This window comes from Tenrec ecaudatus, chromosome 7 (genome assembly GCF_050624435.1).
Source record: "Tenrec ecaudatus isolate mTenEca1 chromosome 7, mTenEca1.hap1, whole genome shotgun sequence".
NCBI lineage: Eukaryota > Metazoa > Chordata > Mammalia > Afrosoricida > Tenrecidae > Tenrec > Tenrec ecaudatus.
The window spans coordinates 95,280,932-95,307,887 of record NC_134536.1 but is presented as its reverse complement, the minus strand read 5'-3'; the positions used below and the strand labels follow the sequence as shown (position 1 = coordinate 95,307,887).

General features: G+C 33.3%; 1 protein-coding gene across 4 annotated transcripts in view; it reads right to left on the bottom strand.

The window, feature by feature from the left end:
• Positions 1 to 26,956, bottom strand: part of PHIP (PHIP subunit of CUL4-Ring ligase complex) — a 121,135-nt gene that overhangs the window by 56,437 nt on the left and 37,742 nt on the right. For all 4 annotated transcript variants that reach the window (XM_075554861.1, XM_075554862.1, XM_075554860.1 and 1 more), the window contains 8 exons: positions 16,220 to 16,441; positions 15,853 to 15,953; positions 13,359 to 13,429; positions 11,866 to 11,966; positions 11,725 to 11,765; positions 11,045 to 11,143; positions 10,105 to 10,258; positions 9,410 to 9,544 (listed from right to left, as the gene is read on the bottom strand). In XM_075554861.1, coding sequence (XP_075410976.1) covers positions 9,410 to 9,544; positions 10,105 to 10,258; positions 11,045 to 11,143; positions 11,725 to 11,765; positions 11,866 to 11,966; positions 13,359 to 13,429; positions 15,853 to 15,953; positions 16,220 to 16,441 — 924 coding nt within the window. The remainder of the gene's footprint in view (positions 1 to 9,409; positions 9,545 to 10,104; positions 10,259 to 11,044; positions 11,144 to 11,724; positions 11,766 to 11,865; positions 11,967 to 13,358; positions 13,430 to 15,852; positions 15,954 to 16,219; positions 16,442 to 26,956) is intronic.

The following is a 26,956-nucleotide window of genomic DNA, read 5'->3' as shown; positions in this document are numbered from 1 at the left end:
AACATTTAATAGAATATAGCTAAAATAATATATGGGAGATATGAAACTTATAACTGTTTTTAAAAAGCATATTAAGATCTTTGTGCATCCCAGTGTTTCCCAAAGTGGATCCAACTAGCTCTGGAAGGGGTAGCTGATGGGTGGAAGCTAAAGAAACAGATACCTACACTTTATCCCAGGTTGTAAGCTATAGTACAGAAGTTTTTATTGCCAGAGGAACACTGAGTAATTTTTTTCTCTAAAGAGGGTAGTGGGTAAAAATAAGTTCAGGAACATATGGTGTGTCTTATATAATGCATTCCACTATTAAAAGCCAGAATAGTAGCAATTTTCTTGATATAAAGTAGTTAACTCCAAGTAACTTTTATATGGAATAAATGAAAGTGTATTTCAATCATCTCATAAAAAGAAAAAGTGTATTCTTGGAATAGTCATTGTTTATATTACAAACATTAAAAGAACCTGTTTTACCTATAAACTCAATAGAAATAAAATACATTTATCTTTAGGACTCTTAATTTATCTTTATTATCTGAAATAATAAAACCAATTATTTAGGTTGGGATGGGAGGGGGTAGAAGAGGAGCTGAAACCAAGTTTCAAATAGAAAGTGAATGTTTAGAAAATGATGATGGCAACAAACAAATGTGCTTGATATAACCAAATGTTATATGAAACATTGTAAGAGCTTTAAGAGTCCCAAATAAAAGGATTAAAACAATAATAAAATAAACCTATAAAATGAAAGTTCAGATTTTCAAACAGTTGATACAAAGCAAGAAAATACTTTATTTTCCCTACTATACTAATGACTCAATGGTAATGTGGTTTTCATCTTTCTGGAGTCTGATAAACAATGGTCTGATAAACCATGTCAACCAAAAATGAAAAATCAAATGTTTCTCTCTGAAAATGTTTTCATTCTGTAAAACTAGACTCCAAATAGTAAGTGTGAGATTAAAAACGGAAGGAATTATACTGGCATATTAAGTCTATGGGACGATCACAAATTAAATATTCTGCTTGAGAAGTCAGCATAAAATTTAATATTGCACATATACCTATGCTAATACTTATTACATATTATAGAAAAATGACAAAATAGAAAAAATATCATGCCAAAAATCTTAAGTAAATTTTAGACATTGTTCCACTATAAAATTCAAGTATGATTCCTACATGTTGCTTATTTTTATGCAAATAACATACACACCTTAAAGAATATTTACTTGTCAACTGCTCCCTCCCCAAGGATATTTCTGTAAATGCACTCTGCCAATTTTATTTTTAACATCAACATATAAAGAAAGTGGCATAATAACTTACAAAAATACCTCTCTAGAGAAAGATAAGGAAAACTGTGATTTGGCAAAAAAGGCACATGCTATCTGCATAAAAATACTGTATCTGGGATGTAAGAATGGGTAATAAAGAACAACACAACACTCAAAGATATTAAATATAAGGAATAAAAATAACAAGGTGATAATCAATGAGATAGTATTTGCTGAGGAATGGTAAAATAGGAAATGTAATAAAAAGAAAAACAAAAATATGTTCAACTATGAAAAACAATGTTGTTTTCGAAGAAAGACATAGAAGTATCAGATCCAAGTTAAAATAAGAACTGACTTGAAACATACAGCCATCAAGTCAATGCTGGCTCCCAGCAAACCTATACAGCAGGTTAGAACTGTCCACAAGTTTCTGAGACTGTGACTCTGCAAGAGCAGGAAGCCTCCTCTTTGTACTGAGGTGCTGCTGGGGCTTTCAAACTGCTGAATGACTTTGCTCATACTTAATAAAGAATGCTATAAATATTATCAAGAAACGAGCAACACACTCTTAATAGGAACTTAAGAAATTTATGCTTAACTTAAAAAACAGGAAATTATTATTTAAGAATTTTTAACTACTTTGATTATGAGATTGGTTACATTCAATAAAGACTAGTACCTTTTTAATACAGGTTTAAAAATTGTTTATAAAGGGCACCAAAAAGTTTGTGGGAAAATATAATTGAAATAAATTGGAATTTTGCCATGAACTTTCTGAATCCCACGTACAACTTCTAATAATAAAGTTTGTAAAATGGAAAGATGAATAACTAAGGGAGAAAGAGGAATGAAAGCCAAGACTCATCTTCCAGTAACGGACAAGCCAGTGACATAGTCTCTGTAGAATGATAGATTATTTAAATAATCAAGCCCTATCTAGTTCTAAAACTCTACCATGTGATGCCAGGAGGCTGGTTGGAAGAACTAGATAAATCTGAAATGAAGTAATATCAAATACTTTGAACACACTTAGTAAATATCCCCCACTACTCTCCAGGCCAATACCCAAACTAACAGGAAAAATCAATTCCTACATTTTCTACTGCTTATTCTCATAGTTCTTCATTATGATATATATCATTGATTCCAAGCTACCAGTTTCATGCCTGATGTACTCTTATTGATAGACACACTATTTTCCTTTTACTTTTAGACTATCCTGTAATTTACCATTTCGACCATGTTCACTATTTTTTATGCTTACACAAGATCATTTGAAGTCATCAACAATTTAACTCAACTTATATGCACATTTATATCATCTATCACCATTTCCAAACTCTATTCTTGACAAACTCTTAATTACTCGGTAAGCCTTCTCTGACCATCTACCCTGAAGTAATCTCTACATCCTTAGATTATAGCAATTGTCTTTCTTCACTTGTCAAATTATCATTCAAGACTATTAATGTTTACCTTTGCAAGTATCTTACACCTCCGCAGCTTAATCCGTATCAAACCCTTTTTGTGGTCTCCCATATTTTGTTCTTAAATGTACAAAGTAAGCACTTAAATATATGTAACCACAGCATTTACAACCTGAATGATCATATTGTCCATAATTTTGCATCCTTTTAACGCCAAATATTTGGTAAGAATGGGTTATAAAATATCAAAGAATTAATACTTCAAAGTAATTCACTAAATACAATATAGTATGACAAGAAACACAGTAGAAACAGAAAACATGGCGAATAATATGTCTTTGGTACCCAAATATAGAGACATATAGTTAAGATCTAAAGGATTCAGAAACGAAAAAGTGTACAAATCTAACCTTCTAATTAGAAGGTTTAAAGTTAGTTTCTTACCCATACATTAAGGGCTGAAAGTCATCTTAACACAGAATGTGAATATATGAAATTATCTTGATAGGGAGTAGGGAGATGGTTAAGAATTAAGTCTTTAAATTTTGATTCAAGAGATAACACAATGAGATATACCTAATTTTTATTTTTCACTATACACATGCAGCTAGAAGGATTTCTATAAGCATCTAAGACTAAATAGAGGTCACACTGAGAACATACTAAAGTCAGAAGAAGTATGCATGTGCAAAAATTCTGAGTGGTGATTGGCGGCCTCTGCTTGTTTGGAACGTTGCAAGGAGAAATATATTGTTCTGGATTAGTGGCCACTGGAACATTTTTTAAAAAATCTTTTAAGTAAAAGAAAGGTTAGAAGAACAATTATAAAAATAAGTAAAATTTAATTAAATAAAAACTATTACTTGGAAATCACTCATAAACAAAAGTGAAGCAAAAATCAATTCAGTAAAACCTTTTTCTACAAAGAAACATGTAAGAAGCACTCAAAATCAAAAGCAAAGACAACATGCTTTGAACAACATGACAGATACATAGATATGGAAACGTAAATAGCAATAGACACAACTGTAACGATAGCAAGAGAAATAGAGAGCGAGTGAGAAAAAGAGCAAGCTGTAGAGCAAAAATGCCAGAAATGTAAAGGAAGCTACTTTTTATAGCACTGTAGCTTCAACAAATCTCTACTTGTAGAGTTCAACAAATCACACTAGAAAAATTTGTTCGTTACAATTAATATTGAAATGCCTAGTACTAGAAATTTGGAAGTCTCTTCATAGTGTTTCAAACTTGTAGTAAACTGTGGTTGTACCATAATTTAATGGGGTTACAAAAATGGGGTTTAAAAGGTTACAAAACAACTCTTGTTATTTATGAACACTTCAAGTTTTTAGTAAACTTCTAAACTTGCCTATTTCAAGAAATGGGATTATTACAGAATGTATTCACCTTCCGTTCAGGGTAGAAAAAGGTTTATCAAACCAAACCATAGTAAAATTATCTCCTGCCATTACAACGTTGAAATGTGAGCCAGCAAAGATACAAGTGACTAGTTTTAATATTCTTCATATATACTATCTGCCTTTATTTAAAAAGTGAAATATACTCTTCCACTTTTATCCTGAATACTTCAGTTCTACAAGGGTGAAAAGCTGAAGCATGAATAAATAACTGACAAAATTTTAGAAGAATGTAGATAAAATGTAAGTAATTTTTTTAAGTTGTGTTTCTGCAATATTTTTTAATCCCTTTTCCATAGTTCATTATAAACAAAACTAACAGGAAGACTCAGTTCCACTTGTTTCTTCAAATACTTTTAAATATTGATTTTAAAAACCTAAGAATATGTATGTGATTAAATGGGGGAGAAGAGGATGACTTCAAGGCTATGTCTACTCCATGTCCCTTTAAAACCTAAACTCACTTTATCCAATTTAATACCCTGCTGCTTTAATCAGTCAGATTCTGCACTAGGAAGTAAGCTATCATTTAAAACGGAAATACTCCATTGCTTTTTGAGGACAATGCCACAGGCAAGTTCAGAATACCATTTAAAATATATTTGTAAAATGAAGTAAATTAGAGAATTATTTAAACATAAAATGGAGCCAATCTCAACCGCTACTAGAAGATCTTTTATAAACTGTTCATAGATGAATGTCGTATGTAAGTGCAATATGAGAAAAATTAAGTGCTTATAACATTATCAGCTATTTAAAGGCAGAATCACTGTACTTCACAAAGAAGCCCTGGTGGGGAAAGTTGCACAGCTAACTGCAAGGGAAGCTGTTGGAAATCACCAGCCATTCTGAGGGAGAAAGATGGAAGCTTTCTACTCCCCTAGAGTTGTAGCACTCTAGGAAACCAACAGGGGCAGCTCTACCCTGTCTTCCAAGGTGGCTGTTAGAATTGACCTGATGGCATGGAATCTTCTTAAGACTTTTGTTTTGATTTGGAGGCCCATTTCCTTGATACTATTTTAGAAGTTTAACTAATTTAATTTTTAAATTTAATTTTTTAAAATGTGATTTTTAAAATTTAATGAAGGGCTTTAATTTCTATAAAGTAGAGTAAAATATTGTTTAATACAAACTATCATATTTCTTATATGATAGCTATTAACTTTTTCAAAGAAATTTTAAGTTTCAAATAAGACATTTTGGTTAAATATCACATGACTTATATATTACTTTATTCTTTTAAAGGTATACCCTTATTTCCTGGTTCTACGTGTAATGTTGAAATTTATTTATTCATGTTATATGTTAACTTAAGATTCACAGAAATTATTATTTGATCTTAATAATATGCCATCAAAATATTTACCACTTCTGAATTAAAAATACTGTTCTACAATAGAATTATACATCCTCAAATGGTTTCAAAAATTGTAATTACTTGTACAATTTAACATCAGGGAATGAATTTATACTTGGATCACTTTTATGGTACTTTTGTCATTCAGAAAACTATTGATTCACTACAAAGAGCCGAATAGCTATAACTACAGTAGAAGTCCAATATTCTTGATAGTGGGCAATGAAAATACAAGCTTCTACTCATCTTCAAATTGAGTTTCTTGATGTTCTTAAACAGCAGTGCTAGATATTTTGTCTTTAATCTATTGATTAAACAAGCAATGAAATGGAAAACAAAAGTAAAAAAGAACAGAGAGGGGAAAGAAGTAGGGCACTTAGAAAATTTGTAACTTAGGAGACAGAAAAAAAAAGTCATCAAGCTGAAGAACATTTCAAAAGATCCTCTGAGAGATCATATTATGAAACATTTCTACCAGGAAGTTATCACTAAACTGTATGGTTAAAAATTAGATGTGCAGAGATATTAATAAAAATCGAAGAAACCCAACCATGACTAGATTTAGTATAATTAGAAACAGATAGTTTAAACATATTTAAACTCCAATTACATATATGGCATAGGCAAACATGCCCAAAGCACTTTATCTCTTCAATGTACAATTTACTCATTCATAAAACCAAAGTTTATTAGTCAGATCCACTCTAATTATATTACAAGGTTTTCCTGAGGTAATGTACATAGAAGAGGTTATATATATATATATATATATATATATATACACACACATGTGTATATATAAGCATTTTAAAAGCCATTAAAAATCATTAAAGGCTAGGTCTCTATTTTAAAATGAAGGATGCTAGTTTTTAGTTATAAATCATAAAATATTTTTTAAATTTTGTTTTACCCAGTCTGAAAACACTACATCAGCATATTATATTTATTCTATAAATATTTTCTTTCCTTCAGAATTTTTAATTTCTTACCCAAAGAAAGAACAAGAAAAATGTCATCTAAAACTCTAATAAACATTTTTTAAGGGCTAACTCTTTAGCTAGAAACAATATATAGTTAATTCTACTACTGGTCCCATCACAAATTAGTGGTCCAAGGGCAAACCACTTATACTCTAGATGTTGCCATTAAAAAAAAAATTTACTCAAAAAGGAGGACTTTAATGTGACCAACTTACCTGATGAAGGAAAGTTCACCTTCATAATTAAAAGGTGAAAGCAGTGTTACACAAAATGTGAGGAAAAAATTTCCCCTACACGATAATAAAGTCCTTCCATAATGAGTCATATATATAGACAGACATATATGTGTACACACCCACATACAGACACTGTTTTTAATTGCCATTTAAAGCTATAAAGACAACATGAGAAATGGCTAATTTCCTACTCAAAATGGTATGCTCCAAAAGGAACAAATTCAGCCATCATGAGGATAATGAGAAAAAAAAATCATCTTTTTACCAGAATATTTAAGGATGTGTTCTTTAAAAAATAGCTGTTTACACACAATCACAAAGGAAATCCATCCATCACTTACAACGGTCTTCCAGATCTATCTCCCTAAGACAGTGAAAGTTTGACTAACTTTATGTACACTAAGGGACATCCATCAGGACAACTAAAGTTAGTTTCTTCATCCATCTTTTTTTGTTTATCTCCCAAATGAAAGTAACTGTACACTGGAGCTTCAAAAGTTCGTGGAAAAAGCTAAGTTCATGGAATATGCAAAACACCTCTTAACATAGATGAACCTGAAGGACATGTTGAGTAAAAAGAGTCACTCACAAAAGAATATTCTATGAGATAATTATAACAAGGCAGGAAGAGGTTTCCATACCAAAAGAAACAATCGTTGATGACTGTTAACCAGGGGTGGGAAAGGAAAAGTTGGGCAAGTGTTATTCTGGGTGAAGGGGAAGGCAATATACATTAATAAGGAAGACTGGCCAAAAATGGCGGCAAGGCACTATGCAATTTTTAAGTGTAAGTGTTAGAGGCAAATAGTATTACTCTACAGTAGCTGCTCAGACAGGCATGGCCTGAACAGGTGTTGGAGCACACTCACAAATACATATAGGTTTGACAGAGGATATTTATTTACTTTTGCTGCAAATAGATCCATGATGGAGCACACAGGGGCAAAGTTATGGAAACTTCTTAGACATAAGCAAACTCCTTGAGGGAATGCGTGCCAGGCTAGGGGAATAAAAAACAAAATTCCAAGGGACACCAAGTAAATTGACAGAACAATTCATCAAGACAAATGCTTTATATCCTACTTTTAAGTTTTCACCTGGAGTCTTACAAGTTTGTGAGCAGAAATCTAAGGTACAATGATCAGTCCTTCCCCATTCAGAGAAAAGAAGAGTAATGAAAATTGAAAGACACATGGAAACAATTAGTCCAATAAACCAATGACCACACAAACATCAGGCTCCACATATTGAGACCTAAAGAGCTAGTTGCTGATAAATAAGCTACCACTACCAACTTCTTAGAAATGGAAGATCCTGGATAAAATGATAAAAAAAAAAAGGTGGAAAGAAGTCAAAATCATGCAAAAGCTCAGGCTTATTGAATGGGCAGAGACTATATGACATTTAGTCACTGTTTAGGCCTGGAATTGAACGCACCCTCATGTTAGAATACTGAATCATATACAATCAAAAGAACAGCATTTACCCAAGGACAAAGTTCAGAGGTTTAAGAACAGAACAACAAAAAGAAGAAAAGATAACAAAGTTTTTCCACTAACTTTATGAAGCACCCTTGTACTATGACTATCAACCAAGCACAATATTAGTCTAAGTAATTTTTCCATGAAATGATTACATGTTTTTTATAATAAAAACCATTATTTTGCAATAACTCACACCTATTTTCAATTACAGTATTATGATTTGTTACTAATTAGTTCTATAGTTGAATTTATTTTAAAACCTTGACATGCCAAAATAATGGAGATAAGTTTTTCTTGGTTCTTTTTTTCCCTTGGGTATTGGGGGTGCTGAAAGATAGATACCCCTGATATTTGGGAAAACTAGATGTACAAACACATGACTATCAAATAGCAGTATATGAAGAGCATTTCTACTTCAAACAGCTGCTAGAGAGAAATGTTTACACAGTACAGTAGTAAAAGTAATTAAGCACAAATAAATATCTAATACACCATAACTTGATAAAAGGCAAAAGCCTCTGTTTTTTGGCTTTAATTTTAAAATGGGTGGACTGATTCAGATTCTTTGCCACTAAAGGAGTGTTAGTAAAATACAGGCAGTCTTCACATTACCAACTTACATACAACCTGTAATCACAAACCAACTCTTGTAAAGCCTAATCCTATTTAAATTTGAGGTACATGCAATGGTATCAAATAGCGAATGGGAGCTACTTTGTAATGGACACCAAAATATTATTACTATATTATCTTATAGATGTTTTAGCATAATGAAGTATTTATTTACTTTTTTATGCACAGAAAGGTACACTATGCTCTATATAGTATGGCAAAAATTTGACTAATGTTGAATGCGGAACTATACTGTTCCAACAATCATACTAATTGAACCTAAAGACAGATTTAGTAACCAAACTAATTCATAATCTGGGGACTGCCTATACAATAGCATAGTAAACTCATTTACTTAGAATTACTTGATATAATTTTTATCATATCTAGAGTATATCATTTTGTTTTTCATCTACTCTTAAAAAATAAGTTTACCTAACATAGATATTATAATGTGTTAATTTAGCACCTTAAAGATATGGATTAATCTAAGTAAAAATTTGAAGTAAAAGATAATATAACGATAATTTCTTAAATGGATTTCCTTTGTGATATATGAGTGCCTATTTCAAGACATCTCTGTATCTTAAGCTATAAAATGAAAAGACTAATAATTACCATATTGAAATAAGATCGTATTTTGACTCCTCTTGCCAGGTCCCACACTATCACGTTTCCATCATGACCAGCAGAGAAGAGAACTCTAGGATCAAATGGATGTGGCTCAAGAACAAATACTTCATCTTCATGGCCCTGGAATATTTGTAAAGTTTCAAATGATAAATACATAAAGGGAGGAGGGGGAAGCAAATTGTGAACATTTATAAAATTGGATTTTTAAGAATTATTAAAGTGGAAAAATATTTCAAATATACTTATATATTTGAGTTGCTAATATCATACAGCTATTTGAACAAATACTTCATCTTCATGGCCCTGGAATATTTGTAGTATCAAATGACAAATACATAAAGGGAGGGAGGGAAGCAAATTGTGAATGTTTATAAAATTGGATTTTTATTAAAGTGGAAAAATATTTCAAATATACTTATATATTTTGAGTTGCTAATATCATACAGCTATTTGGTGAAACATGAGGGCATTACTGATAAACTTAACACACCAATTCTAATAAAGAACTGTCATTTATTTCCAACCCAAACTGCATTTAGTTTAACCAATCTCCTGTAAGTTTAGTCACCCATCTAAGGAAAACTTTTTTGGATAACATGAAATATTTTAATTCTCACTGAGAATTTTCCATTTGACAGGTGTAAGTTATATCAAATAAAGATTAGTCTTTTTCTTCTTACCATCAGGACATGAATAAGTTGACCAGTATAAGAATTCCAAACTTTCAGAGTCATATTATTAACTGCAGTGATAACTGTGTTGTCATGTCGATCCCAAGCTACCATAGTTACTTTCATCTTTGTGATTTTGTCTTCGATTCCCTGAAGGTTTTGGCTGAAAAAGTATTTTATATTGTCACTTTTGATTGAAATACTGATACGGCAAAATTCTACATGTATTTATACTTTACATTTACATTGAATAGCATGAATAATTATCACTTAGCAGTAAATGAGGATACAGTGAAAAATCACCACAGAATGGAGTAAAAAAAATAAAATCACTATACTGAATCAAGAACACCAGGATTCCAATTCTCCCAAGCCACACTGCTTTACAACAGGGGATTCTGTGCCATGGTGCTCACCTTCTACCACTGCAATAATGCCTACTAAATGCACTACTCTCTCATCCATCTGAGAGTACTACCTTTGAATACAAATAGAGAAAAAGGATGACATATTAAACCAAAGTCTCAGTCTGTATAAAGAAGTTCACCAGATATACCACATCTATATCCCTTTATGGTACACATGGAACATTATATATTCTGGTTTATGAAAAATTTACTAAAACTTTGGTCTTAAATTCAGATAATTCCCTTAACAAAATCAGAATTAAAAAACAAGCAAACAAACATTAATGCCACAGGCTTTTCAATTATGCTCTCACAATAAAAAACCAATTCATAAAAATTCCCATTAGGAATACTACCTTATTACAGAAATGCAACAACTTAAACAAAATTATGAGATGTGATTTTATGTGCTGAGTCACTTCAACATATTTATGTATATACACACACACATATGTATGCATATAAATGGTGAGAAAGAAAGTAATGTATAGCATACTTAAAATGATCTTTAGCTACAGATTACTTAATATATGATCTCTTACCCAGCTGGACGAGTTGTCATATCCAACAGAATGCTCTTCCATTCTCTTCGTTTAAATTGCCAAATACGAGCTGTCCCATCACGACTCCCACTTACAAACCTAATTTAATAGAAACACCCACCGGAAACGGGGGGAGGGGGAATCATACAAGCTTTACCGAGTACATTTTTTCCAAAGGTCCATTTAAAGATACAAAACAATCATCAAAACATAACATCATCACTTATCTTTACTTAACAAAGCAATTTATTAGAATAAAGAATATGCTATTAAATATTCAAGACACATCAAAGACTTCTAATTATTTTATTGGCTTTATGGTTAAGTCCTAAAAATAACTCCATAATGAACTTAAACTATTTACTATCCGAAAAACAGGATTAATATTATCTAGTTAAAAAGAATTGTGACTCAAATACTAAACTGTGATACATTTCCAATCTCCATAAAAAGTTCTCCTACACTTTACTACGAGTTGGAAACAACTCAATGACAATAGGGTAAAGTTTTATTTCGCTTTTAAAGACTACATAATCACTGTCTATTATAAAGACGAAGAACTTTATTTTAGGTTGGGTATTTCTATGAAACATTATAACCTGACCACTTATAAAATTACCTTTAGTTCTTAATTTTAAAATTGGGATTGAATTTGACAAATACAAATAATTTTTTTTTACCTGTTACTAGTGTTGGAAAACTGGATACTGTCAACTTTGTCCTAAATATAAATAGATAAAACAAAACAAAACAAATGATACTCAATATAAACTTTCAAACTCATAAAGTCTACTTATCTAATTATTTTCACCAATACTTACAGTATGAAACTCCAATTCTGATATTTTCTCTGGCTGACCCGTTCCAAAAAAATAAACTCTAATAATATGATCTGTGCTTCCTGTGGCCAGAAACATTCCACCTAAGGAATAACAACAAAAATTCACAAGTAAAACACATTTCACAACCTCGGAATATTAAAATGAAATGCAAGCAACATCACCAAAATCAATATTGAACAGTTAAATGTTTCACTGATGACATAACCTTATCATATTAAAATATCGGACTTACTTACTAGACAACATTCTAAAATCCCAGTATAACTCCATTTTCCATTACTAAAATTTTCTCAAACTGGTCTCATTCCCACAGTAATTTTGTCATTACAAAAGTTTCAATTTAAAGGGAAGGCTCTCTGCTTGGACTCTTCATAGATCACTAACTTGGAGCACATATATTCTAGCTTATATTACATTTGCTTGTATATGCAATTTGCTTCCTATAAAGGGCAACTCTCCCATAATGTTGAATAGAATACTTGTGCATAACTAAATATTCAGTATTTTTGTTAATGATCTACCTATTGAACCCTTAAACAAAAGGGCAAACAATTTATATAATTTGAATGCATGTGTAGTACTTATATTTATGTTGTTAATACAAAAAAAATCTGTTCTCAGATCAGTAGCCCCAGGAATCTACTGTTTATACTCATGTATAAGTCAAGGTTTTCCAGCACATTTTTAATGCAGTTTTGTGGTAAAATTAGGTGCCTAGGCTGATATTCGGGTTGGCTTACACTGGAATATGTACGGTAAGTCAGACACTGAGGATGCTAGATTATTAATATAGAGAAAATAGGTACTTTCATCAGTATGCTAGCACTCCCAGGTAAGGCTGCAATTTACATTTACAAAATGAATACAAAAGTGAAAAATGTAAAAAGCTAGAAGGAATAAGTACTAGAAACTAGTACTGAATCTATTTCCTCAAGTTTCCTTTTATTTTCAATTCACTTCAAATTTCTAGATGATACTTGGTTGAGAAAATCAAAAGTCCCCAAATTCAACTAGAAGGTTTAAAAAACTAGACTACCAACTTGAAAAAAACCAAAAACACAATTTGGGGCAACGTAATTAAATAAGATACAGTTAGTTATCAGTTAAATTTTTCTTACTTTGCTATTACCACCCCAAATCCATGAACTCATAAGCGAGATTTAAATGTCCTTCACCAACAAAACTATTAAAAGTTCTACTCATTTCTTTAAAAAAAAATCAATTTCAAAATGATTATTCTATCCTATGAGAATATTATAGATTAAACAATCAGTTATGTAATTATAAGCTAAACTCTAGCACATTTCAAATATTTTACAATATATTTATATGATCCTTCCGGTTTGCTACTGGCCCTGACTATGTATTCAAATATATGAAAACACTAGTAAATATTTTCCAAAATTTAACGTATCCTATTAGAAACTTTCTAAAAGAAAATTTTATGGAATAATTGGGGGAAAATACTCTACCAGCACTAAAAGAAGAACAGATCATTTGAACTCCAGGTCTAGGACGTTCAGTAAATTTTGCAGGTCTTGGACTGTAAAAAAAAAAAAAAAAAAAACATTTAAAATGTTCAATAACATCAGAAATAACTTTCAAAAATAGGTACAAAAGAACAAAAGTAGCAATAAATAGCTCTCTTCCTAAAAATTTAAAATCACTGCCATGATAAGATCATATAGAAATTTTAGATGAAGTTATCTTAGGATTCCTGGATCCACAACAATTAACACATGCATGGAATAATCCCAAAATTACTGTCACACCAAACACCTAATTAAGCAAAATCTGAAGATCTAGTTCTTAGGTCAACTAAGCTGTTCATTCAAAAAAGTATTATGTACCGAAAACAGTTAACATATATTCACAGCATATACTGAGATTACTTTTGCAATAGTATGATACAATTTATATTAATACTATTGACATTAAATGTTAATGTAGAATCAATGATATTAACGAATATAAATTATAGATTTTAGTCATTAGACTAGTTCTAATACACGCAGTGCAGTTAATTGTTTTAGGGGCTTTATTTAATGAATATTTTAATTTCCAACTCTGCGGTTAATGGCCCAATTACCTAACCCACAATGCCACTAGAGCTTGTATGGAACAGCTTTAAATATTAAGACTGCAACTAAAGTGAAATCATCTGTTTTCTTCAAAGCAGTACACCTTTGATCACGATATTTTTCAGAAAAGTATAGCTTGTTTTATGATGTTCCTCAAGCTGCCACAAGTTCCAAATTACCTGCCATTTAAGCATTCTCAAGGAATGTTCATACACATGAAATTTAAGGAACATGTCTTGATTTGGATTACAATGACCAAAACTATTTAAAATAAACAAAATGTACATAAATTAGGAGATAACTCAATTTGAGTTCATAAATAAAAAGCAGTGAAAGTGACTGAAACATACATTTTTATCTAAATGGAAACTTTATATCTCCACAGACCACCTGTGGGGCAAATATAGCACTGCTTCTCGTTTATCCAACGTAAAGGGGTCATACGGAAAAGAAAACAGTCCCTGCGTTACGCAATTGATCAAGCGTTCACTACTAATCGAAAAGTTGATGGTTCAAATGCCCCCAGAGGTGCCTTACATGCAAGGCTTGGCCATTTGTTTTCAAAGGTCACAACCAGGACAACCATATGAAATGCAATTCTACTCTACACACATAGTAATGAGTTGGATTCAGCTGATTACATTTTTGTTTGTTTATGGTATGGAATGTAGGCATGAGACAAAAGGGGGGGGAATAAAAGTTCTAGACCTGCTCTTGTCTTTTTATTAACCAATGAAAAAGTAATTTTCTCTTTCTTGACCTTAGTGCCATTAATTAGAAGATGTTATTGTGCTTGTTTTGATAAGCAATGTTTACATATGTTGAAGTACAAAGAAAATACAGTATTTAGCAGGTAAGGTTTATAGAGAGAAAGTACATTATCTACCCTGATGTAATTTTAGGGAAATTAATTTTTATTTTCCTAAGCTTCTCTAGATCTACAATAAAATCTGTGGATTCCTAACAGAAATAATTAAAAATGTTTTTAAAAACAGACTTGGGAATCCTAAGGTATGCTGTTATTAAGATGAAGTTATGTAGCAGAGGAAGGACTGGGAATAAGGAAAGAGAGCTATGATGGGCAAATACACATATATGAGAAAACATTCGTTGAAGTATTTAAGAAAATTAAGGGGAGATCAGTTAATATTGATCTCTATTCACATAGAGCAATAAGGTATGGAACAGAGAAGAAACGAAATGTGTTAATTTGCTTATTGCTTCCATGAATAACTGTAGTCTTGCCCTTAAGATCTGAACTGGGTGATGCCCAGCTACCAACATACAACGCTTTTGACCACAGAATCTTTAGAATCCTGATTACAGTAGAAGAGGAGCAGGAAAGAATTTCAAAATCTCATGGAATCTACACTTTCTGGACCCATGGAGGCTGGATCAAGGCCGAGAGCTATTGCCCTGAGTTCATCTTTAAACCTGAAGCCTTAAAGCAAAAACACCTCCCGAGATGGTCTTAGAAAAATACAATAAACTGAACTAATAAATGTCTGCTTTGTGCACTGTTTAGAACCATTTATATGGGGTCAAATTGATGCTAACACCTGCAAAGAGTGGGCAGAAAACTTGGGGATGAGTTTATGGTAATAAGGAGCATGAGAATGGTTACACAACTTAAAGATGGAAATCAATGCTATTCACTGTACAGGTACAAACTGTTCAACTGGTGTGGATATTTTCAACATTTAAAAAAATGAAAATGAGAAAGGTTAATAATATTCAGTGAAGAGCTATTTTTTTAAAAATGTTAGTAATACAGTGAAACATTTTTAAAAATTTGTTAATTAAGAAGAAAAAAATAAATCATTCCAAACTTTCACAATCTCGGTCATTAAATGAATTACATGTATGAAGTAATTTAGTGACTTACTTTATTTTAAGGGTTCCAGCATCCCAGAGCCAAAAACAAATAGTGCCATCTGCCCCAGTAGATGACAGATATCTCTTTGAGCCACTGCATAATGGTGAAAACTGAAAAACAATCAGAGAAGGAAAACAGTTATGAGAGACATAGTTCAAACAATAAAATACACTTTTTACCACACATACAGTATCTAGTTAGAAAATTGGCCTGAATCATGTTATTTTGTTAAAAAGTACACATATTTATAAAAGAAGGGCTTTTACTACATTCACGTGAATTGGTTTTATACCATGGGACTACCAAAGAGACTTCTTAAAAATGACTTTAAATTATAACTAAGGAGGATTGGCAGCGGGGACTAAAGCACAATTACCTGTAGTGATGTTATAGATGCACTATGGCCCTGAAGAACAGCCAAAGGTGCACATGTTCGAAGGCACCATACTCGGATCATTTTATCACAACTCCCAGCTGCTATCATGGTATTCTCGTAGTTTACAGCCATGTCCGATATTTCAGCAGCATGTCCTCTTAAAGTAGCTAGCAACCTCCCATCATCTGTTGCCCAGATTTTCACAAGACAGTCATCAGAACCCTTAAGAACATGGATATTAAAAGAATTAACCCCATAATTTTAATACTTCCCCCTCCCCAAAAGGTTATTGTCTACTTCTCAACAAACATATTTTTAGTATTAGAAGTTCTAGGTATTTTTATTACATTAAAAATATACATATATGGAATATCATTAATACATAAATCCTTCAGATTTAAATTATTATAGTTGTGATATATTTCCCAGTTTTGGCATAAGGTTAAAATATAAAACAAAGATGTAGAAAATTTCTGAATAAACATTTTTGCAAGATTGTAGTTTAAGGCTTCCTTACAATTTTTCTCACTTTCCAATCTAATTCCTCAAATAAACATTTTAACTACAAAAACACTTTTAACTGTCATTAGCAAGTACTCAAGCTCTTTTCCCCTGCTGCTGGACCACTGTTTCTCTTTTTCCCCTCCCTTCTCCTCTCTCTCTCTCTCTCTCCCCCCACCCTCTCTCCTTCCCACTCTGAGTGTGCAGAGCCAAGAGGGTGTTTCTGTTCGGTTTACTGTAAAACCTGAAACTTCTTTATAAAAACTCACTTGGATCGCAAAAAAAAAAAGGTACTCAAGATACCTAAGTTTTTGAGGGGCATCAATATACACATCTCACACACGAAAAAGAAGCAATGCTGCCATACTAGATAGGAATACAAAGTCCATCTTACTCCCAAGGCTCAATTACTACCACCTGATAGCAGTGACTCTGGTTTCTTGGTTCCAGTGTGTACCAACCACTATAGATATAAGGATGAGATTCAAACACACAATAAATATCTTAGGAGCTTATATAAGGGGTGTATCCAAAAATGAATGGAATATTTTTCAAATATGCATTAAAAACAATTTTTTAACAAAACCATCTAATAACCTTCAAAAACTATTACACTTAATATGCTTGTCAAATCCGCTATTCCATTCTTGGAAGCATTTTTCTTTTTAAATCATTTTATTGGGGGCTCTTACAACTCTTATAACAATCGATATATCCATTGAGTCAAGCACATTTGTACACATGTACATATCCTCTTAAATCGGCCATCACAAAGAAAATGTGGTTAGAGACAGACTGCTCTGATGAAAAAATTCACTGTGACCAGAGAGCCTTCCCAGGCATCGCCACTGGGTGCACCAACTCAGAGCGAGCAGCTGCTCCATTGCTCACCTAAGTGGTACTAGAAAAGGGAACCCCCAACAGTTTTTTCTCCATTTTTTTGGTGGGGGGAAGGTATCCCTGCATGACTATCTGTAGAGACCAAACAAGGGAACAGTCCATTTTTTCTTGAGCAGTAGAGAAGTGGAGTCTGGGGAGGTGCCAAGAAGTGATGCTCGGCTAGCTCTTAAACCCAAAAAAGCAATGTAGTCCTAGTAGCCACCTAAGGGAGAGACTCCAAAAACAAGAATCTGGGTTCATGACCTAGCCCTAATACTTACCAGTTGTATACCTTGGGCAAGTAACATATGTTTTGTGCCCACTTTCTCATCTATAGTTAGCTCCCAGGGTGGTTGCAAAGGCTAAATGAATTAATCAAGGTAAAAAGAGAAAAATCCTAGCATATAGGAAAAAATATAGATTATGTAATATCATTACTTTTGCTGACAGTAATGTTATTATTTTTAAAAGAGTAAATATCTATGGCAACTAGCCCTGGTATAATCAAAGACATGGAAATGTGAAACAACATGAGAAGATCAGGGAACGGAACTGCAAGTAGTGTGTAATCTAACAGTGCACGCGGGGAAAACTGGAAAATCATGTGAAATGTAATGGGCATCATTAAAAGATTTCAAACGGGTGGGTTATCAGGATCAAATACATATATTCCAAAGATTTCCCTGATATCAGTGTGAATTATACTAAAAACTATGAGACTAGTTGAAAATTGTTAACACAGGCCAAGAGGTTCAGTGGTTGAACTGAAATTATAGATTACCTGAAAAGATGGCTAAAAGCTAGGGAATAAAAGGGATCAGATTACCATATAATGTATGTTAGATGTTTGTTTGTTTGGGGGGTGGGGGGCAAACACATTGTACAACATCCTCGGTTATTAGTTTTCCTATGTGCCCTACGAAGAAAAATGTATCATTGCTTCTATGTGGGGGAAAAAAAAGGCTCTGATAGGCTATGACTTCAAGAAATCAAGTCTACAGTACTGGAAAATATGCTAGATAATTGTTGAATAAAAATAAAATGTGCATTCAACTTTCAGTGTGTCAGTCACCAAATTCCACAGGAGGAACTCTTGTGTACTTGGTTATATATGGGGCTACTAACCACAATATTAGCCGTTTGAAACCACCAGTCAATCCATGAGAGGAAAAAAGAGGCTATCTTCTCCCATGAAGAGAAACCAAGAGGGTTGGAACTGATTACATGACAATGAGTTTGAGTTTTATATTCCACAAAGTAAAGCAATTAAGTGTCATTCATTTGATTAGTTTACCTTTAAAAGCTAAATATTTGGCTCTGAACTGTATTCGATGCAAAAATAAAAGTATGGTATGTTAATAGTTAGAAAGGTACCCTAAGGTGCCCTAGTGGAGTACTGGTCTGGGCTGTTTACCTAAAAAAAAGAAAAATCATCAAAGTAAGCTCATTACCATACATCACTTCTGACTGACACCAATCCAGTAGCACAGGGTGGAAAAGGGTTCTGTCATACATTGCACTGTAGCAAGTGTTTCAAGTTAAGAAAGAGGAAAAAACAAATTCTTAACCAAAATTCCAGTTTTAATGACAGAATGGAAAACCTATAAACCGACATATCTCTTCACCAATTAAAAACAAAAAAATCCCATTATATTCCTTTTAAAGCTTATTATTTAGTAACCTCACCAAGTTAACATTACTTTTTATTGTAATCTGTTTAGAAAAGTATTTTTTAAAGTTATTCATGTTTTTCCTGTATGCATTATCCCAATTTTCCCTCCTTTCATCATATTACGGAGAATTCTTAGATTGTCCTTACTTCCACTATACGCTTCTTTGACTTATGATATTTAGGTACATTGTCTCTATCCTTACCATTTCCTAAAAACTCTTGGCTAATTTTAAATAGAATTCTAAATATCTAGTCATTTCTATCTCATGTGTCAATATTTGCATTAACTTATTTTCATGAAAATTTTATTAAAAGATAATCTGTGTACAGATTCAATTAAGTTCTCATAAAGTGACTGTGAGAAATACAAAATAAAAATATGCAAATATAGTTAATAGAACTACAGAATAGAATAGATATTTATTGGGAAACCATTTTTAAGAACAATAAACATGTTTTAAATGAATGTGAAATGGTGAATTAAAAATTGATAAAATTAATCTTGGAAGTCTAACAAAATTTGAATATACCTTCTTCCCCCAAGCCTCCTTTCAACCCCAAATATTAAACAGTCAATAATAAATCAAAAAGTAGGATAGTATTGTGTTACTAAAAATATATATGAATGTTGAAACAGGCCAGGTACTTCCTTTGCTCTAGGTTGCAAGGGATACATACACCTGTTATTAGATACATGAGTGAGAAGAGAGAAAATAGGGACAGCGTTGTTCTAAAGTAAACAGAAAATAGATCATAAACTTAGAAAATAGATCATAACCTTAGCCAAAACAAAAAAAATCTGATATTATCTTAAGAGAGTCAGGGTATAAAAGGCTGAAGCAAAAAGAAGAAAATATGGAGATGAAGTAGATATAAGGCATTTTTTAAAAGTAGAAAATATACAAATGATTCTGAAAGGGTTTCACATGAGGCAGACTGTGGTGTATTATGGAGTGTTCTAGATGCCCATTAGCTTAGATTTAACCTCATGAGGTTAACTATTGACAATTTTTAAACCAACTTGACCCAATTACTGTATTTGAATAAAAAATATCTGGGTTTTCTCAGCTTGTAGGTAGAAAGCTGAAACCATGTTAGATGATACTGATGATAGAGAACTTTTCAAGTAGATTTTTACTTAAAATAATCTGAATGGGCATTCAAGCATTTTAAAAATATGAATTTTTGAAAATCCTTAACTACTAACAAAACTGAAAACATTGTTCAGAAGTCATTTTTGAATCAAACTATAATTTGAGATTACTGGTTTATCTGAACCAAATTTGAGAGAGCAATGAGTCACCAATTTCTTTTTAGTAATGTACTTATTATGAAATATTGCTCACTAATATGCCACTTTTTGTCAAATTTATATCAAACCTAGCTTAAGCTATACAGGCAGAGGATAATAGAAAAATGTTATCTTTTAGTTCATTTTAATCTTCAAACAGACATGAAATCATTAGGATGGCTATGATCAGAAGAATAGAGAATTTTCAACAAAGATATAGGAAAATTGAAAGCCTTGTCTATGGATTATTGGATTCTAAAATGGTCACTGTGTATAGTACAATGGTATAACATAGTCTAAAGGTTTTTTTTCAAAAAGTTTAACAAAGAATTCCCAAACGACCCAGAAAAGACACGCTAAAGAAAAATTTTCATGAAGCCTCACAGCACACATGCATATATGTATAAAAACCCAATATCTATAAAAAAACAACCCTATGCAGAAACTGTCACAAAATCTAAAGTGTCTATCCCCAAAATTTATTAACTTAACGGGTTTCTGGATAATTTTTCAAAGGCTTGATTTGTCTATCTATTTGAACCACTTGATAAAGTGTTTCCTCTGGTATGGCTTAATCAGCAGATATTATTTTGAGATGAAATATTTTAGCAGTTAATTATGGATAGTGCTGTAAAATGAAGAGACAGATGATTAGAGATGACTGCTGAGGTAGTTAGTTTATTGTGCCAACCTGGCCGATAAACACAGGTGGGTTAATTGAAGGGCAGAGGGATAAATGGCTTGGTGAGCCTTGCCTTTCTAGTTCTGGAGTCTCTTGCTATACCAGGGTGCAGCAGCTACTATAGCCAGTTCCCTGCTTCAGTTGGTAAGGCTCATTCCTGCGAGACAACCCCGAGGAGAAGCCACATGGACCTACCCTGATGCAGCCCTGCAAGCACTGAGATGCTTAAACATTCACTGGCTCGGCTTTCCTCCTACAGTCGGCACCATTGCATCTGTTTTGTGAGATGGAGGAGGACTTTGTGGACTGGTGTTGCACATATGGGTTAATGTTGGACTTGTTGGCTTGGGTAGGACTGGGTTGGGATGCTTTCTTGATGTACACTTAACCTTTATATAAAACTCTCTCTTATACATGAATTTCTGTGGATTTGTTTCTCTAAAGTACCCAGACTAATACAACAGCTATGTGAATCATCCAATTACATACTATTTTATAGGATATTTAAAATACAGAAAGAGATCAATGTAATTAAAACATCATAGGTCTTTTCTTGAAGACATTTATATATTCTTTGAGATGTTTCTTTAAAAAAGTTTTTTAAAAGGTTTTGGCAAATACTTCACATATCACACAATCATATTAAGAGCTGTGCCACCACCACAATAATTTCAGAACATTTTCCCAATCCATATTGTTGCTAGCTCCTCTTTTATCCCCATGTTTCTGTGCCATACCCCAAGGTAATTATTAATCCACTATAGAGTTACCCATCCTGGATTTCATATATAGAAAATTATTAAAAACATAATCAGAAAGCATACAAACAAACCAAAAATATCCAACCAACATCAATGACTAAACGAAACAGAAAACCTCAATTGTGAAGCAGAAAATATGAAAACCCAAAACAATCATAAAATGAGTCAAAAGGACGTTTCTTGCGAACAAGAATTTTACTCCTTTTTGTATCACTGATTGGTTGGCTCATTCATTCATTAGTTGTATCTGTGCTATATAGACTCAAGATAATCGACTCAAGATCTTACAGATGTATAGTTTCTTGGCTGAATGGCTTACAATCATGGTTTTACAGAACAATCCAGTCAAATTGACTATTATTGTCATTTAGTATCTATATTTTAATAGCCATTTTCCCCACAATGAACTATCTCATTTCTATCCCATTACTAGAATAAAGCATTTCCTATAAAGCTCACCTGCCAAACCCAAAAGATTCCCGTCAATCAAATTTAGGTTTAAGATTTTATTAAGACTCTTTCATTTGCTTCTAAGCTAATACTACATTTTGGTTTTTCTCTGGCTTTGAGATAGTTTTCTTGGGTTCAACTACTGTCTCCTCTTCTATTGTCTGTTCTAAAAGTTTAAATGTCAGTCTTGTTACATGGAATGAGGTTTATATTACTAAACCATGTCAATAGTGAACGATTATCAAGTTAAGCTTTCTAGCTAAGACCTCTCTCCTGAGATATAACTATCACTTCTTTTTGGTCACCCCATTAAAAAAAACCCTATACCCACTGACATCAAGTTCATTCCAATTCACACCACCTCTGTATAGGGTTTGAGGCTGTAAATCTCTTAAGTTAGCAGGCTTAACACTTAACCCACTGCAATCACAGAGCTCCTTCTCAAATTCAGCATAGTCCACCCCCTCCTCCACGTAAATGTCCTACCACAATATATGCCAGTACTTTCTAACCCAGTGGTTCTCAACCTGTGGGTCGCGACCCCTTTGGGTGTAGAACGACCCTTTCACAGGGGTTGCCTGATTCATAACATTAGCAAAATTACAGTTATGAAGTAGCAACGAAAATAATCTTATGGTTGGGGGGTGACCACCAACATGAGGAACTATATTAAAGAAAGGGTGGTGACATTAGGAAGGTTAAGAAGCACTGGTTAGAATCTAATCAGTCACACAAATTAAAAATACTCCAGATCATACTGGTGTCTCCCTCCTCCCCCTCCTTACATTCAAATTGTCTTCAGAACCGCAGTCTATTATTTCTAACTAGACTTTCACTGTTAACTCTGTTCACAGTCCTAATTTCTTTCCTGGATCACTGCAATAACCTTTTGTCAATGAACAAGTATATAAACCTTTGCATATAAACAAGTGTTAATTCATACTCCAAAAATAGCAAAGAAATCATTTTTTAAAAAGGGACTTCATTCTGAAGGGGGAAGTGCAGAGTGGAGACCCAAGGCCCAAGTGTCAGCCACTGGAGATCCCCTCATAGAGGGGTTTAGGAGAGGAGACGGGTCAGTCAGGGTGCGTGGTAGTACCGATGAAGAACACAGCTTTCCCCCAGATCCTGGATGCTTCCTCCCCCCAACTACCATGATCTGAATTCTACCTTGCAGGGCTGGATAGGACAGAGGCTGTACACTGGTACATATGAGGGCTGGAGGCACAGGGAATCCAGGGTGGATGATACCTTCAGGACCAAGGGTGTGAGGGGCGATGCTGGGAGAGTGGAGGGTAAGTGGGTTGGAAAGGGGGAACTGATTACAGGGATCCACATGTGACCTCCTCCCTGGGAGAGGGACGGCAGAGAAGGGGGGGAAGGGAGACTCCGGATAGAGCAAGATATGACAGAATATGATGTATAAATTACAAAGGGCACATGAGGTAGGGGGGAGCGGGGAGGAAGGGGAAAAAAAAAGAGGACCTGATGCAAGGGGCTTAAGTGGAGAGCAAATGCTTTGAGAATGATTGGGGCGGGGAATGTATGGATGTGCTTTATACAATTGATGGATGTATATGTATGGATTGTGATAAGAGTTGTGTGAGTCCCTAATAAAATGTAAAAAAAGGAGAAAAAAAAAGAAATCATGGGGGAAAGGAGACTGGTCAGTGTAAGATATGAAAATAATAATAAGTTATCATTATATTATTATAATCGAGGGGTCACAGGGGTGCGAGGGGTAGAGGGAGTGGAAAAAGAGGAGCTGATACCAAGGGCTAAAATAGAAAGTAAATGTTTACAAAATATTGATAACAACATATATACAGATATGCTTGATACAATTGATGTGTGGATTGTTATAACTGTAAGAGCCCCCAATAAAATGATCTTTAAAAACAAAAAAAAAAAAGGGACTTCATTCTCATGGCTAGATCAATCATTAACTCTCATCACCTTGAGGAGAAAACCTACGAGGTTAACCAATCATGAAAGAACATGGAGATTTTGCCCCATCATTTTTAGCTTGATCGTAACACAATTAATTGTACGTTTTTTCCTCCAAATTTTGTAAATGCTTTTCCCTGTGTCTGCAGAATTAGGCTGAATTCAGCAAAGGATCACTTCTAGAATAAAATTTTACCCTACCATCTCCTAAAGGAGCCCTGTGGTGTAATTGGTTCTACATTGAGCTAACTCCAAGACAGCAGTTAGAAGCCACCAGCACCACCAAGGGGCAGATAGGAGACGTTCTGCTCCTGTAAGGGTTGAGTCTCAGAAACCTCCAAGGACAGTTCAACCCCACTGAGTCGGAAGGGGCTTAATGGCAATAAATGGCCATTGTCTACAGATTATGGACTGTGCTTTTATTATACCAACTCTCTCTCATAGACTCTATTAAGGTTCTTATAACATTGTTTCAATATTTTGTTTACTATCAGTGACTCGCCATAGATAGAAACTGCATCCTTCATTTCTATATCATAAGTGTTTAGATTAGAGGTTGGCTTATCACAAAGACTCAAGTTCCTTAAAGGAAGATATAAGTGCTTAGATTAGGGGTTGGCTCATCACAAAAGATGCAAGTTCCTTAAAGGAATATATATACTCCATCTTTATTACAAATATATTTATGGAAAATACTTTAACTTTGCCTTAATTTGAAATGAAGATACATTCCACTCTCCTAACAATGAGTAAAAACCTCATTTTTAATATAATCTTCAATGCAATTTTATATTATGAGCGAATGACTCACCTGTAAGAGAATTAATTAATTCTGTTTACCTTTGGTAAATATTATTTGAGGTTAATGATTCTTAAACCAAATTTAAAAAACTAAAAGGCTAGAGAGAACTATAGAGCACAATCTGACTTGGTAATGATATTATCTTTCCCTGGGTTCTCATTATTATGTTATATACTATTACATCCAAAATATTCAGTACAAAATAATGATAGGCCTTTCTAATATAGAATTTCATTTTAGTTTAATTATTTGTATAACTCATAACAAACCCACCATCATCAATTTGATTCCAACTCAATAGTGATCCTTTGATGGGCTTATAAAACAATAAATCTTACGGGAGCCCAACGGCAGTACGGATCTATTGAGAAGATAGTAAGCAGGGTTGAACCACTGACCTTCTAGTTAACAGTCCAATCCAGAGTCTACCACGGCATCTTAAAACTTGTACAACATTCATAAATAATATTTTCCTCCCGTACTCACTGCTATCAAGTCAATTCCGACTCAATACGTTGCTCTAGAACAGGGTAACACTGCCCCTATGGGATCCCGAGACATAAACTCGTTGCAGGAACAAAAAGTATCCTCTTTCTTCAGTGGAGAGACTCGGAGTTTCAAACTGCTGACCTTGCAGTTAGCTGTCCAACACATAACCTACTATGCCTCCAAACATTGAAAGATAAATTTCACTAAAGCCTTTATAAAATTAGCATCATAGCAGGAAAAATCTGCTAATACTAGTCACATGCATCACACCATACCATACCCTCAAAATTCTGTGGAAATGGCACTATTCTACAGTCCTCAGACTCTTTATAAAAGATAAGAAACAATTAAGTTTAAAGTAGTAAGGTAATCTGCCAAAGTCACACTGCTAGGAAGTAATAAAAACAGCTGAAGTCAGAGTCCTTGACTGCCAAAGCCTATGCTTAACCACAGTGTTATACTTACTGCCTTTAGCCAAGTCTATTCAGAAAGAACTAAAAAGAATTTTTCCCTGGAAAAAATATTTTGAATTTATCTATACTAGAACCTTTGAAAATAGCGCTATTAATAAGCAATACAGTCTGGATGTGACTAATCCCTGATTCAGTCTCCTATACCTAGCATCCTACGAATGGACCCTATCATTCTACTAAACTTATTACATATCAATAAATTTATTTCATTGCATTTTTCAGTCAATTTGTGTCCAACTGAAACTAAAACATATACAACATTTCATAAAATACAGCAAACAAGCAGACTTTAAAGTATAAAACTAGAAATACTGTTCGGTCCATTACCCATTGGTTATTACAATTAATAACAATACTGTGTATTCTTGCAGGAATCTATGGTCAATTATCACGTACTATCAACTTAAACTCTGTACCTAATTTTCAAAGCACTAGTCAATGATTGGTGTGTTCTCAGACCTCACAGCTATACAAGTTTGTGAATTATAAAAAAAAACACCATAGACATTCAAACCAATTCTTCCTGGCATACCCATAACCAATGAAGTGAACTGGAACAGTAACTGGAATGTGGAAATTATAGATAAATAACCTACTAAACTTCACCTCTTTAGAAAAGAAGGGCAGCATAAGCATAGATGCTGCAGAGCACCAAATCTCATGCCAGCTTCAAGTAGTAACAACTGTGTTCTGTTCTAGATGGTTGCCAACCAAAAAGCTTTGAATTGTGCTACTTTTACCACAATCCTGGCAACAATTCAACTATTGGATTATTATGTCTCTTCTTAGT